At 38.1% G+C, this 13,507-nt stretch overlaps 1 protein-coding gene across 2 annotated transcripts in view; it reads left to right on the top strand.

Moving 5' to 3' along the window:
• aqr (aquarius intron-binding spliceosomal factor) overlaps positions 1 to 13,507 on the top strand; it is a 110,669-nt gene that overhangs the window by 40,798 nt on the left and 56,364 nt on the right. For both annotated transcript variants that reach the window (XM_039742126.1, XM_039742124.1), the window contains exons 18-23: positions 4,659 to 4,837; positions 5,044 to 5,211; positions 6,681 to 6,850; positions 7,715 to 7,956; positions 11,708 to 11,854; positions 13,204 to 13,273. In XM_039742126.1, the coding sequence (XP_039598060.1) occupies positions 4,659 to 4,837; positions 5,044 to 5,211; positions 6,681 to 6,850; positions 7,715 to 7,956; positions 11,708 to 11,854; positions 13,204 to 13,273 (976 nt within the window). The remainder of the gene's footprint in view (positions 1 to 4,658; positions 4,838 to 5,043; positions 5,212 to 6,680; positions 6,851 to 7,714; positions 7,957 to 11,707; positions 11,855 to 13,203; positions 13,274 to 13,507) is intronic.

Below are 13,507 nucleotides of genomic sequence, written 5' to 3' on the forward strand. Positions count from 1 at the left end.
AGTACTTAAATTGTTCAGAGAGCTGTAATATCATGAATGTAATGTATCCTTTGTCCTGTTGGCATAAGAGAAAGCCCGTTTAAGAAGTGTATAGTGATTCACACACAGAATACGAAGCATTTAACGTGCTACTTTAGTTACAATGGCATTTGAGAAACTAGTAAATTGAAGGATTGTAAGGTGAAGTTTATGACATTTTACTTTAATGACAAAATAAACTACGTGATTAATCTGGAAATTTCCACCTTTTTCCCCCACTGTGTCCCTGTTTTTTTCTTTTCTCTGTACTCTAATACGCTTCCATATGACACTCAGACTGTGGGCTACGACTCACCTTTTCACGACGATTTTGATATCTGACCCCTTCTTTATTTTGGAAACTGTGCGACTTTATGAACTTGAACTTTAGAGTTTCTCCGCCACTATATCAACTTCCTTTTGTTGTTTATCCCACTATTTAAAACCAACAAATAGTACGTTTTTCTTTGCCTCCACTTGGTATTCGCTGAAATTCTTCTTTTTTTCCTTTGTGCTTTTGCCATTGTCTTTTCACAGAATGCTAAACTTAAGAGGCTATTTATATTGATTTACATTTTCAAAGTGGCATAATTCTGGGAGGAGTTGGGGAGTGGAAGCAGGCACGTGCGTTACTTTTCACGCTGACCGGGATTTATGTAATGGAAGAACACACAGATTTATGCATCTGGATTTCTGTTTTTGTCCGTACGCCATGTTTTAGTGTGAATTCCACGCATGCCGTTATGCATGAGGCCCAAGGTCATTATTAACTGGAGATAAAACCTGAAAATTTAGAAAAGGAGCTGGATGGAGAGGTAACACGGGGAAAAATATAAAAATATATCAAATACAAAAGTGTGATATGTTGGACCTTTGGAAGGGTAAGTCCAGTGTGCGTCATTGATGGATCTGTGTATTGCCCATGCTTTTTGAAGTATATTAATGTTTCATTCTACAGTTCTGTTTCAGAATAAGCAAATAAAAAAGTGGAATTACTCCGTTAACGATGAGCATTTCAGTGATTTTTTTTTTTTTTTTCCTCTGCCCGTTCGTGAGAGTCAGATCACACCACTGTTTCTGTGTAAATTGAGATTTCACATAAATGTTCATTAACATATCCTGCCGTTAGGGGATTCTTATGTTTTCAGGGAGATTTGTCAAGGCCTTTCCATTACACAGGCACACTCCTTAGCCTGAGCTTCATGATATTGGGCTTTTAAGTTTCTTATCTTTGTCCAGTGTAAAGAGCCGTTTAAGCTGATCAGCGTTAGCTCCTATTGGATTGGGATGATTGGTGTAAGTAGCTCATCTTATATTTCAGCAAAATTGAAGTGGCGTGTCAGCAGTTTTTTTTGTGGCTTTTACTCGGATTACGTTGCCTCATGCTTGATTTCTGCCCTTTTAGCAGTTTTATGTCACTTGAACCTCAAAGTATTTTACTGTCATTTGTTTATACTATTTAACATTGCCATTAATTATAAATATTACATTTTATTCACTATATTTAAGCACTTTTAGCATATCTACTGGACAGATTCTTTCCGTTATTATTAGAATTTGCTTTTCAATCCCTTATTTTTTTTCCCTGGTCATCCTTGCTGATGATATGTATCATTTGACAATTTAAGTTTTTTCTGAACTGGAAATTTAGACTCTAGGCAATTTGTTGCAGGTGTGTGCTTTTAAATAAAAGAAAACATATGAGTGAATTCAAATCAAATTTTATTTGTCACATTCAAATGATGTATACAGTATAATATGTAGCAAAGTCTGTTATTGTTATTCTGTAGCTCTGTTGTTTCTCTAAGTTAATTTCCATTTCAAGTGCACAATGCAGTTATTGACCCTATTCTGCTTTCCATTTGCTCTGCCTGTAATACAAAAAAATGAATAAAATATCACACAGCAGCATACATTTTCATTTTCAAGTCTCTGGTTTATTTCTCATTTCCATTTATGGCTTTGTCAGGTGTAGAAAAGTCACTGCTGCCCATAGGCTAAAAATGGCCTGCTTCCTTGAGCAGAGTTATTTACCATTCCAGCTATCTTTGGCCAGACTGTACCAAGTGCATGGCCACCTAAGGCTATGCATTGTTGGAGGTTTTGGGCATTTTCAGCAAGGTTGGTAGCTTAAATGTCTAGCCATTGCTTCAGGGACAAGTGTGAGATGACTGTCAAGACAGGTGGTGGGCTGAGTAAGAATGTTTCCCTCTATTGAAGTTAAGGCATAGCAAAAGCAGCTGCACTGTTTTAATGTGTCTGGTAGTGCTTTTTGATTCTACTTTTTAGCCTTTTCCCTAGCCTTAGCAGTTTTCCTTTACGGATCCTGGTCTTTTTCAACATCACAAAGGTATGCTTTTGAAATGATTGGTAATTGTGTGTTCTTCAGGATTCCATAGGCGTATCCGGAGTTTTTACCATTCAGTTAACTTGAGGTCCTTTGGCCACATTTAATATAAAATACACGCACAGAGAAGAAGTGGAATGGAAAGATGACTAAACAGCGAGCCAATCGATGTTACAGCAGTATCTTAGTAAATATATTTCTCAATTTGAATGACCACTGATGACGTACAAGGCTTCTTCCACCCTAACCCATCTTTTGTAACGCAGGTGGATGTTGTGTGGTAGTTTGTTAGTACACCGCAGGGCACTTTAAAGGGTGTACTCAGACTGGCAATTCATTCTGTGCCCAAGCACGTTTGGCCGCATGTAACCCTTCCAAAGTCTCGTTCATTTGACTAGTGTGATCACTCTGTGCCGGGCCAGCCGTACCGTGCCCTGGTCTGCTTGGAAGGGGTGGGTCTGAGCACGGTTCAGTAGCATTCAGTGTGATCACGAAACGTACCCGAGCACAGAAAACTGACATGACATTAATGATGCGACAAGTCAGATAATGCAATAGTTTCCAGGACCCTGGGCTTTTAACAGCCTGGGCTTACACAGCTAGAAAAGTGTAAATATTTGGACTCTTAATTGAGTACTTTTTAGAAGACCCTTTGGCAGCAATTATAGCTTTGAGCCTTCTTGTTAACTCTCGATAAGTTTGCCCACTTGAATTTGGCAGTTTATCCCATTCCTTCTAACAGATCCTCTTAAGCTCCATTAGATTTGATGGGAAGAATCTGTAAACTGCCATCTTCAGGTCTGTCTACACATGAGCTGTGGGGTTTAAGTCTGGGCGTAAAACGTAATTCCAGCATTGTCTTGGCTGTGTGTTGTGGCTCATTGTTTGCTGAAAAGTGAACCATTGCATGCATTCTGGAGCAGATTTTCTTCAATGACCTCCGTGTATTTGGCTGCATTAATCTTTTCACTCAATTCTGACCAGTCTACCTGTCCTGGCAGCTGAGAAAGAATGATACTGGCACCACTATGTTGTAGGGATGTTATTAGGTTTGTGGTGAGCAGTACCTGGTGCTTCGACTTCTGCCCAAAGAGTTTAGTTTGTGTCTCATCAGACCAGAGAATCTTTTTCCTTTAAATGCCATATGGCATATCCACGTAGGCTATTACGTGCTTTCTACTCACAGTTGGCTTCCATTTAACCAATCTGTCATAAGTGCCTGATTAATGGAGCGCTGCTGAGAGCACTGGGCGTCCTTCCCACAAGTTTTTCCTTTGTAGCAGAGAACCTGTGAAGTGCTGTTAAGAGTGACTACTGGCTTCTTGGTCACCTCCCTGGCCAAGGCTCTTTTTGTCAGTTACTCAGTTTGACAGGCTGACCAACTATAGGAAGAGTCCTGGTGGTTCTAAGCTTTTTCCATTTCACAACACTTGATACCACTGTGCTTCTGGGAATGCTCAAAGCTTTAGAAATGGCTTAATAAACTTGGGATGAGGTATATCTATCTATCTAATCCCGTAGCCCTGATCTGCACCTCATCCCAATTTTATTGTGGAAGTCTACAGAGAGTTTCTAGGACTTAATGGCTTGGGTTTTGTGCTGACCTGCACTGTGAATTTTAGGGCCTTCTAAACGCAGGCACGCTTGTGTCTTTCTGAATGATATCCGATGAATTCAGTTTGCCACAGGTGGACTCCAAGCAAACCGGTTCCCCCATAACCATAATTTGGTGTTCCACGGCAAATACTTTTATGAATATGAGATTACAGATTTTGAATAAATTTGCAATCCTCGCTTGAGACAGGTTTCAATTTCTCACTATGTTTTTTGAGTGTACTGTAGATTGATGGGCAGAAATGTCAAAGTCATCCATTTAACCTTAAATATGGGACACAATAAAGTATGCAGAAAGTGAAAGGGTCTGAAAGATCTCTGAATCCACTGGAGCTAATAAGTAAACGGGTTTGCACAGAAATGTGCTTTGGCTTTGAACGTAATAATTAAATGCTTCAAAGCAGCCAAGTCGTGACCCTCATCTTAAGTGTCTTTTATTTTTAGTTAAAAGATCTGCAAATTGCCTGCTTATGATTGTGAATGGGCTTTTCTTTAAAATTTTATAATTGTATCTTTAGTGACTTAATCATCATATTCTTTTTTTAATTCCTGTTTTGATACTTGAAAAAGGATGTGTTTAAATTTAACTTAATTTTATATCAACAGTGTAAGTAAGAAATAGATGGGTACATTTTTGAAGTGGTGTAAAATGTTCTTTCTTCTTTCTCAATATCAACAGGCAGTCTGAATATGGAGGAGTTGTGTTTGGCGGCTGGGCGAGGATGGCTCAGCCAATTGTCGCCTTTACTATCGTGGAGGTAGCCAAGCCAAATATTGGAGAGAACTGGCCTGCCCGAGTACGAGCTGACGTCACCATCAACCTCAATATCCGAGACCAAATAAAGAATGAATGGGAAGGTAGGTAGTGGTCCTCTCTAGATAGATAGATAGAATATTTATTTGGTGTGTCTGTCTGTGTGTATATAGTGAGTGTAGAGTATATGTGTATATAGTGTCGTTTTTAAAATTTCTTCAATGTTTAGATTGGAAAGGCAAAGATGGGTATCACTGACCGTAAGGGCGTTTAATATTTATATAAATGCATCCTTGGCTCTTTCCTGAAGGTCTCCGTAAACATGATGTTTGCTTTCTCATTACTGTTCGTCCCACCAAGCCCTATGGAACTCGATTTGATCGCAGGGAGCCTTTTGCAGAACAGACTGGCCTCATGTATGTACGAGGGTGTGAAATTCAAGGCATGCTGGATGACCAGGGAAGAGTCATTGAGGAAGGTACATAAATTACAGTTTGAATTTGTTTTAAATGAAGTAAATTGAATTCTTGCATGATTAAATTATGTCCTTTTTGGAAATTATTTTATGGCTAAGAGAATTGATTTAATACTTCAACTTCTTACTTTATATTGCATAAAAGTCTGTCCATTATCCAGTACAAACTTCATCTTCCCTTCTGGCCCAATGGAAGCCTCTAGAAAGTGTGAAACATGATGTTTTAGTGAAGAAATCTTATAAAACCAGTACTGGAGCATTTTCAGTGGTTATATCAATTTTCAGCATTTTTTAATAGATGACTTAATTAATTCGTCAAAACAATCTGCATTACTATATTATCAGTTCAGTCAATGCTGACAGCACTACAATAAATAATACAATTCTGTGGCTTAACCTTGGACTAAGCTTGTAGCACTTTTGATGCTTTATAAATGATATCTGAATCATCCTCTTATCTGTCATTTATTCTTTGTTGCTGTAATGCATATGTAAGATTATAAGTAAAGGATATGAGTGATCTGTTCCTGTAAAACAAGAACATAAGAAAAAGTGGCCTGTGCTATGCAAGGAAAAAACGTCAAGCTTACAGTAGGCGTACAGATATACACCTGCACGATGGAAGAAACTGATGCGAGTACAGCAGAAGGTAATGTACAAGGGCGAGTTTAATGTTAAAGAAGACATACTTGGTATTTTCTCATTGTCCCACTCTGAACCTTTGAGCGGTAACTAATGCAGCAGTTCCCTGTCAAGTAAGATTTGAAGGACAGACAGGCTCTCCGTCTTTGCGTCTGCCTGATACGGTTACTTTTCTTTCTGGTAGAGATACATTGCCTCATACCACAACAGTCTACATGTCCAAATTTTAATGTGGTCCACTTTACTGGTATCTTGAAAAGACTTTAAATTTGTATACTTAATAATAGGGCGACTTCTCATGTCCATCCTGTTACATTCTTGAACTGAGGCCAATCATCCAGTTTTGTGTAAATACTGTAGATTGTTCCGTTTTTATTCTTCTTGCTGAGGTGTTTCAGCTATCTTTCGATCTGATTCTTACTGTTTTATCTCATCTTCAGCCTAAAAACCATTTCATTATATTTTACATGCCAGCTTTTCATCTTTGATTGTGTTGAAATTCCTAGTAATGATATGAGCTGCAACTCTCTGCTTCTCACATTGCTGTTCTGGATAAATACGCTTATAGTTGAGTGTGTCTACTTATCTCCTGTTTTTATCCCAAGCTAAAGTTGTTTCTTATGTGGCATGAATCATGATGGCAGCCTTAAGATTTGTTGTCGGACACCTTAATCTTTTGAAGTTGCAAACCCTAGTCAATTAACATCCATCACTTGCTTCACCACGTGAGAGTTAGGTTTGGGTTCCACAACATGCTATGTTGGAATAGAGTAAAAAAACTAAAAGCAAAGATGGTAGTCTTTTAAAATTATTATTATTTTTAAATGCAGGTCCTGAGCCTAAACCCCATCTCAAGGGTGATTCAAGAACTTTCCGTGTTTGGTTGGATCCAAACCAGTATCAGCAGGACATGACAAATTCTATCCAGAATGGTGCTGAGGATGTCTACGAGACCTTCAACATTATAATGAGAAGAAAGCCCAAAGAAAACAACTTCAAAGTTAGTTTGAAGTCTTGTTCAACCTTCAAATGTGTCGTCTGTGTATGTAATGACAGTAGTAAAATACCAACAACAGACACTGAACTCAACATGACATGATGATCGCCTCATATGAAATGCTGGTAATCGGTGCATTTCTGCTCAATATAGTCTTACTAAGCCGAATTTCACTAAGGTGGCCAGCAGACCACGAAGAAAAAAAAATCAGAAAATATAATGGTGAATCAGAAAGAGAAAAACATCAAGTAGTGTATTAAAAACATGCATGAAAAGGGTGGGTTATAAATAGTTAACCATATTTACAGCTGGTCGCCATGCAGGTTAACCGGCTTGCTCAAGGCCATGCTGTGAGTGACTAATGGGGAGTGATCCTCTGACCTTGTACTTTACACATCCACTCCCTAGCCACGAAGTCACACTACCTCTTGTCCAAATATACATACTAACCACATTGTTCCATACTTCTTAGGGAATGTAATGAAATTTGAACCATGACATATTTTTTCTCCACATTGTGATTGTGTTGTACGCCTGATGCCTTGGTAGAGATCTCTTTTAATGTAAATTAAAAAGAAAATGCAGACTTTGCAACTTTGTTCCTGTTAAGTCACACTATCTGGCCTCTTATTGGCTAAATTACACCATAGATTAAATAATAAAAAATTTTGAATTGCATCGATTCTGAGTTTGGCTCTGCTAAACACGGTTTGAAGCGCAGTGGCCTCAGCTGTTTGCCGTTGTTTAACGTTTTGTTCAGTATTTCTTCACAGGCTAATATACTGTATGTTGTGAGGTGAAGCCTATCTCAGATCTCTGTTACATGATCATCTTTTCTACTTGTGTTACTTCCCTGCTCTTCTGCAGGCTGTCCTGGAGACAATTCGAAATTTAATGAATACTGACTGTGTAGTGCCTGACTGGTTGCATGATATCATCTTGGGATACGGAGACCCAGGGAGTGCCCACTATTCCAAAATGCCAAATCAAATACCCACTTTGGACTTCAATGATACATTCCTATCAGTTGATCATCTCAAGTCCTCTTTTCCTGAGAATAAACTATCTGTTGAAGAAGAAAATATGTCCCTTCAAAAACCACCCTTCAGGTATGGATTACAGTATTCACTTTTCAGTGTGAGTAATAATGTGTTGATAATTAATAGCTGGTGTTTTGTGTTAATTGTCATAAACTACATGAGCTAACAAAATATCTGAGGGAGCCTGTTCCTCCTGGGAAAAAACAGGATGGGGAAGGCCAGATTTCTTGGAGATGAAGTTAGAAAAACTGCCAAAGCACAGCTGTTCAAGTTTGTCTGAGTGCCTAGCCAAGCATACATATATGGATGTTTTTCAAATTACCTTTTTAAAAGTATAGAAATATACTAATGCACAACTTTTATTTAGTTTTTTCTCTATATCTATCTCTCTGTCTCTCTATCTGTCTATCATTGATAGATAGATAGATTAATAGCAAAACGTCTCAGGCATTTTATTTATTTAAGTGCCTGTTTAAGGTGGTGAAAAATATTGTTGCATCCCGGGCCAGCAACGAGGTAACTTTGGTCAGGGTGGTATTTTCATGTAATTTTTTTTTTTTAAACCTTGCAAAACAGCAGTACAAAAAAGTTAAGTGTGTGACTAAAAATTACATATACATCTATTACTATATTTATAAACTACCTTAAAAAATTCTGTGTAATAAAGTTTTTGTTTAAAGTTTACTATTTCATAGAATGGGGTTTACAATGATATGCCACATGTCAATATGTAGCACTGGTGTTCATTTCCTTGATTTATACCTACTGACATAGAAGTAGAGGTGTGGGAGGAAAAAAGGTTTACGGTACTCCTGATGCAATAGAGAAGTTGTGAACGTAAAAGGTAGGCTGATTTTTTTCCATTTCATGTTTCTTTAAGAAGATCAGATCAATTTTGTATCACATAAGTGCTAAATTAGTTGTCTTTGAATGGCCCTAAAACCAAAATAAGTCCCTAGTGCTGACTGCCCTAATAGAGTAAAGACAGTTTTACTATTCCTAGTAGTAGACAATTGGCGAACTTGGCCCCGGTGTCCTTTAGAGAGATAGTGTGCACCCCCAAGGTGGTGCGGGAGGAGATTACAGACAGACAGGTAGAGATAGGTGGGTCACGGTCACAAGGCGTAGTGTAAAGGGTGCACACTGTCCTGGGGCATCAACCCCAGAATTAGAAGAGTCAAAATATTATCACATTCTTGTTGGAACAAATGACATAAATAAGGTTAGTCTGTCAGGTTTGCAATCCAAATTCAAAGACTTAGGTGGCAAGCTGAGGAGCAGAATTAACAAGGTAGTCTTCTCTGAAGTTCTGCCTGTGCCACGCTACAGTCCAGGTAAGATTGAGGAGATTAGAAGGCTTAATGCGTGGCTCACATCTTGGTGCAGGGTAGAAGGGTTCAGGCTTATGGGGCACTGGGACTCCTTTTGGAAGAGATGGGACCTGTTCTGCCGTGACGGGTTACATCTGAACTGGAGGGGGGCACCATTGTTTTTTTTGGGAGGCATATGAATAGGCTAGTCGAGGATTGTTTAAACTAGGGAATTGGGGGGGCAGGGAGTTTAGGACAGGCCTGCTTTAGATCTATACATGTAGGAACAAACAACGGTCAAGAAATAAAAATGAGTAGTAATATAAATTGTAAGCAAACATTTAAATGTAGAAGGAGCAACACATTAAAAATAGCTTGTCGTAACGCTAGAAGTATCAAAAATAAGGTAATTGAGTTGTATGTACTAGGGCCTAATTATGATGATGATATAGCAATAACGGAAACCTGGCTAAATAACAAAGATGGGGATGAGTGTAACAGAGAGGGGTAGACATTTATTAGGAAGGATAGGCAGAACAGAAAAGGAGGTGGGGTTGCTGTTTATGTCGAACAGAATTTAAATGCAAGTCCTGTTGAGCTGAATGATGAGCCCCATCTTAGTGAGGATGTGTGACTTTGCCTGGAAGATATTAGGGAAAAGAAGTCTTATTTTAGGAGTGTGTTATAGACCACCCAATTCAGACAGTAATTTCCACACACATCTTTTTAGTAATATCAAAAAGGCAAGTTTACAGGGAGATATTATAGTCACGGGGGACTTGAATTTTCCAAATATTAACTGAGATAACCTTGCAGATGGAGGAGCACAAGAGCAGGAGTTTGTAGACGTAATCAGTGACTGTTTGTTAACACAGCATGTTAAAGAGCCAACACGGGGTGAAGCCTGTCTGGATTTAGTATTCTGTAATAGTCAGGATAAAATTGAGGGTCTCGAGGTGATTGGACCACTAGGGTCACGTGACCAGAATTTAATACAATTGTCAGTATTTTGTAAGAGTGCAGATGCAAAGACTAAAATTGTTAAGTTGATGTTTGGTAGGGCTAATTTTGAGCAGATATGTCAAAGTCTAAGGAGGATAGACTGGGATAAGCTTTTAAATGTGGAGACAGTCGAGGAGCAGTGGAACAGGTTTAAAAATGTTTGACATATAATGCAGGACAGATACAGACCTAAAATTGGAATTAATAGGAAATAAAAAAAAAAAAAAACTCCCCAGTGGATTAATAAAGATTTAAAAAATAAGATGTAAAGGGAAAAAACTGCTTTATAAGGAATATCAGACTAATGACTCCAAAGTGAATTGTAGAGCGTATGAGAACATGAGGGCAACCATTAAGAAAGACATCAGGGAGGCTAAAAGACAGTTGGAGAGGAATAGAGCAGAAAAGGTGAAAGACGACCTGAAGAGATTCTTTAAACAGTAAAAGAACAGTCAAGGAGAAGGTCAAGTGCATCAGGAATAGTAAAGGAAAACTAAAAGTTACAGACAGTGAAACAGCGGATGCCCTAAACTTACATTTTTCTGAGGTCTTCACAATTGAGCAAGTGGATAACCTCCAGAGGTAACAGGGACTACTAAGGAGGTACTGAGGGATTTGAAAACTGAAGAGAGAGAAGAGCAGCTGAGATTAAATAAGCTGAAATCAAACAAATCACCAGGACCAGATAATATTTACCACAGAGTTCTTAAGGAGGCCAGCGAGTACAGATAGAAACCCTTGACACATTTTTAGGAAGTCCCTGCGAAATGCCATATGTAGAGCAACAAACATCAAAACAGTAGACCATTTCTCGCTAATCGTCAAGATTTGTGACATTGAATTGAGGAAGCTGTGAACTCGGTAACTAGGGACCAGTTGACTCGTGTGTGTGGCAAGAAATGATCTACCGTTTTGATGTTTGTCGCGCTACACATGGTGCTCATGTTGAGTGCATGCAACCTCAAGGACCTTAGGACCAAACTTTGAACTTTCCTCTCTCTATCTAGTGATCTGCGGAATGTGTTTCTGTCTTATACGGTTTGTTTGAAGTAAAGGTTTGTAATCTGCTCTTCCGTTTTGAATAGCCCTGTGTGTATATACACAAACACACGTTTATATTCACATTGCCATTACAGATCAAGTGATTTCTTTTAGCCTCACTAAAAACATGACGTAACTTTTGTCATGTCATAAGTTGTGTACTTGACGTTTCTAGCCTTCCTAATAACTTTTCACAACCTGTAAGATGATTTACTACTTGTTGGCTGTTGTTTTTTTAATCTGTCTCCATGTAAGTGTAGGAATCTGTTTGTCTGGTCGCAGTGACCTGAGTAGAACAAAGAGTTCACTTGCCATTCTCCAGTAGATTAATTCAATTAAAATAAATAGTTATGCACCAAATCCCTTTACATAGATATTTCAGAATGTGTATTTAAAAGAAAACAATGACAATTCTATGTAATGTTTTTGCAATCATTTAAAATCTCTGTTGCATCTTTTTAATGCAGAATTGCATTTCCTTTGAAAAATGCAAAGGTGAAGAAAAGGAAAGCAGAAGAAGAACAGGATGAGATGAATCTAGAAGATTGTACATTAAAAGTTGAGCCCCATGTCATTCCCAACCGAGGGCCTTATCCATACAATCAGCCAAAATGGTAAGATCTGGACAGACATTTCTGTCAAATTAATAGTTTGGAAATGTTTTTTTTACTTTTTCAGAGTAATAAATGAATAAGGTTACAAGAACTTTTCCGTGTTTGTGAATTTCCCCTTGGGATTATTAAAGTATCTGTCTGTCTGTCTGTCTGTCTTTTATACTGTGAGTTAACAAACATTTTAAAATAATGGACTAGATGTGTAGTAAACTGAGGCTATACATGGAGGTTCAAACAAGTAATTTGTAAATCACTATTTACTGAGTAAAACGTTAATTGGTAATTTGTTCATGTGGACTAAAGTCAATACCATCGGTTTGGTCTCTCGGACCAGATTTTGTACTTTTTAAATAGTGTGTCCTTTTGCATATCTAACAAATCTCCTGTTTTTTCATTATTTTAACAAGACTTTATTAATATTGTTGCTAAAGATGTTGCTGATGAGTCGTGGCCTGGCTGACTTTGGCAACGGCATTCCTATGTTGTTTTAAATGTGCTATATAAATAACTTGACATTGACATACTATCTGACACACTAATTGCTTTTCTGTATGCAATGATTGTATTTTTTTAACCAAGTGCTAATATTATTGGCAGGTAGTGGTGTGTAGTGGTTAAGGCTTTGGACTTTGAGGTTGTGGATTCAAATCCTGCTACTGTGAGCAAGTCATTTCCACTGCCTTTGCTACCATTAGAAAATCAAAATAAATATAACCAATTGTTTTAACATTTGTAAGTCATCCTGGATAAAGGCATCAGTCAAATACTAGTCACAGGAGCTGCTTATTCTCGAACATGCTATCCACGGTCGCCACTGTGCTCCTGAGAATGCCCAACGCTTCAGAAATGGTTTGATGATCCCCTTGCCCTGATCTGTGCCTCACCTCAATTTGATTGTGGAGGTTTACAGAGAATTCCCTTTGTACTGACATGCACTGTGAATAGTGGACCTTCTAAATGAGGTGCGATAAATACAGTGTGCACAGGTGGACTCCAAGCAAACAGGATCCCCCGTGGCCAGCAAAGGCTGTGACTGTGCTCAGAAAGAGAGTGCCGTTATGTCAGTCCCTACTTTGTACCCCAAACTGCTTGGATGGGATTTGTCTCCCTGATGATCCTGCAGTAGAAAAGGCAAATTCAGCAAAGAGATGATTGGTTACTATATGTGTCACACACCATGTGCTTGGTTAGGTAGACGTGCAATGTTTGAATGTCAGTTTAAAATAGCCGCCTTTGTTTGAATTATTTATGGAAAATATGCTGCACTAACTAACTTAGCAATCTAATTAAAAACAAAACACCTGTTACTCATTCTGTGTTTCTGGAATTTTATTTTATCTTCTTTTTAGCAATTTAATTCAATTCACTCCTACACAAATTGAAGCCATTCGGGCAGGAATGCAGCCTGGATTAACAATGGTGAGATTCCTACACTTACCTTTTTTTTTTTTTTCTCCAAGTCCTATTTAATAAATTTATTTTACAAATTTAAATGTGAGAAATTTGAAAATACTAACAAGTTAAGCTTTTTTTTTAATTTCAAAAAAAAAAAACAACCACCTTAATGCGAGTGGAGGAGTCGCACATTTAAATGTGGACGCAAAAATGTGTTACTCAGCCTTGGATTAAATACGGTGGCTTTTAATTTCATGG

The sequence above is a fragment of the Polypterus senegalus genome, chromosome 18 (genome assembly GCF_016835505.1).
Source record: "Polypterus senegalus isolate Bchr_013 chromosome 18, ASM1683550v1, whole genome shotgun sequence".
NCBI lineage: Eukaryota > Metazoa > Chordata > Cladistia > Polypteriformes > Polypteridae > Polypterus > Polypterus senegalus.